General features: G+C 18.6%; 1 protein-coding gene across 1 annotated transcript in view; it reads right to left on the minus strand.

The window, feature by feature from the left end:
* Positions 1–356: 356 nt before the first annotated feature.
* PRSY57_1408700 (putative membrane protein) overlaps positions 357–898 on the minus strand; it is a gene marked incomplete at both ends in the record, with an annotated part of 1978 nt that continues 1436 nt past the window's right edge. The window contains one exon of the mRNA XM_012909704.2: positions 357–760. Within this exon, the coding sequence (XP_012765158.1) occupies positions 357–760 (404 nt within the window). The remainder of the gene's footprint in view (positions 761–898) is intronic.

An 898-nucleotide genomic window follows, 5' to 3' on the forward strand; every position in this document is an offset into this window, starting at 1 on the left:
AAAAAAAAAAAAAAAAAAAAGATAGAAAGAAAGAAAGAAAAAATTAAAATTTATATAAATGCATATATATATATTTATTTATATATATATATATATATGAAAGGAAAAAAAAAAAAAAAAAAAGTGTTTTCACTTTTTCACAATGATAAACAAAAAAGAGCATACAAAAAAATTATAATATGAAAATAATAAGGTTTTATATTTATATATATTTATATTTTTTTATTAGTTGCTATTCTTTATATTATTTTATTATTATTATAATTATATAATTTTCCAAAAAATATATACTTGTACATTTATATACAAAATATATATTTAATATTATATAATAACTTGTTATAAATTTTTAATATTTATAAATATGTGACTGGTCCATTGATCCATTCTAAAAATTCTCTTTCATTAATAGAACATTTTTGATGTTCATCCAAAGCATTAAAAATAATAAATAAATCTAAAAAGTCAAAATAAATATATCCATTTGTATGATCTGAGCACATTCTGTTGAATTCTTCAAATTGCATCCCGTGATCAGGATCGGCTACACTGTATTTTCTATAACAATCAATATAAGCTCCTTTCGAAACTAATTTTATCGTTTTTTTTAATTTTTCCAATCTTAAGGATTTTCTTAAAGCTATTAAAAACCCAACTACTGCAACAGTCAAAATAAAACTACTGCATAAAATAACCCAGAATGATCTAAACAAACTTACATGTTTGCTGTGTGGCCATAAATTTAAGCATGACATGGACCCTAAAAAAAAAAAAAAGAAATATGACAAGTAATGTTTGAAAAAAAAAGACAAATATGTCATGTAATTTTTGAAAAAAAAAAAAAAAAAAAAAAAAAAAAAAATAAAATATTTAAAAAAAAAAAAAAAAAAAAAAAAAA

The sequence above is a fragment of the Plasmodium reichenowi genome, chromosome 14 (assembly GCF_001601855.1).
Source record: "Plasmodium reichenowi strain SY57 chromosome 14, whole genome shotgun sequence".
NCBI lineage: Eukaryota > Apicomplexa > Aconoidasida > Haemosporida > Plasmodiidae > Plasmodium > Plasmodium reichenowi.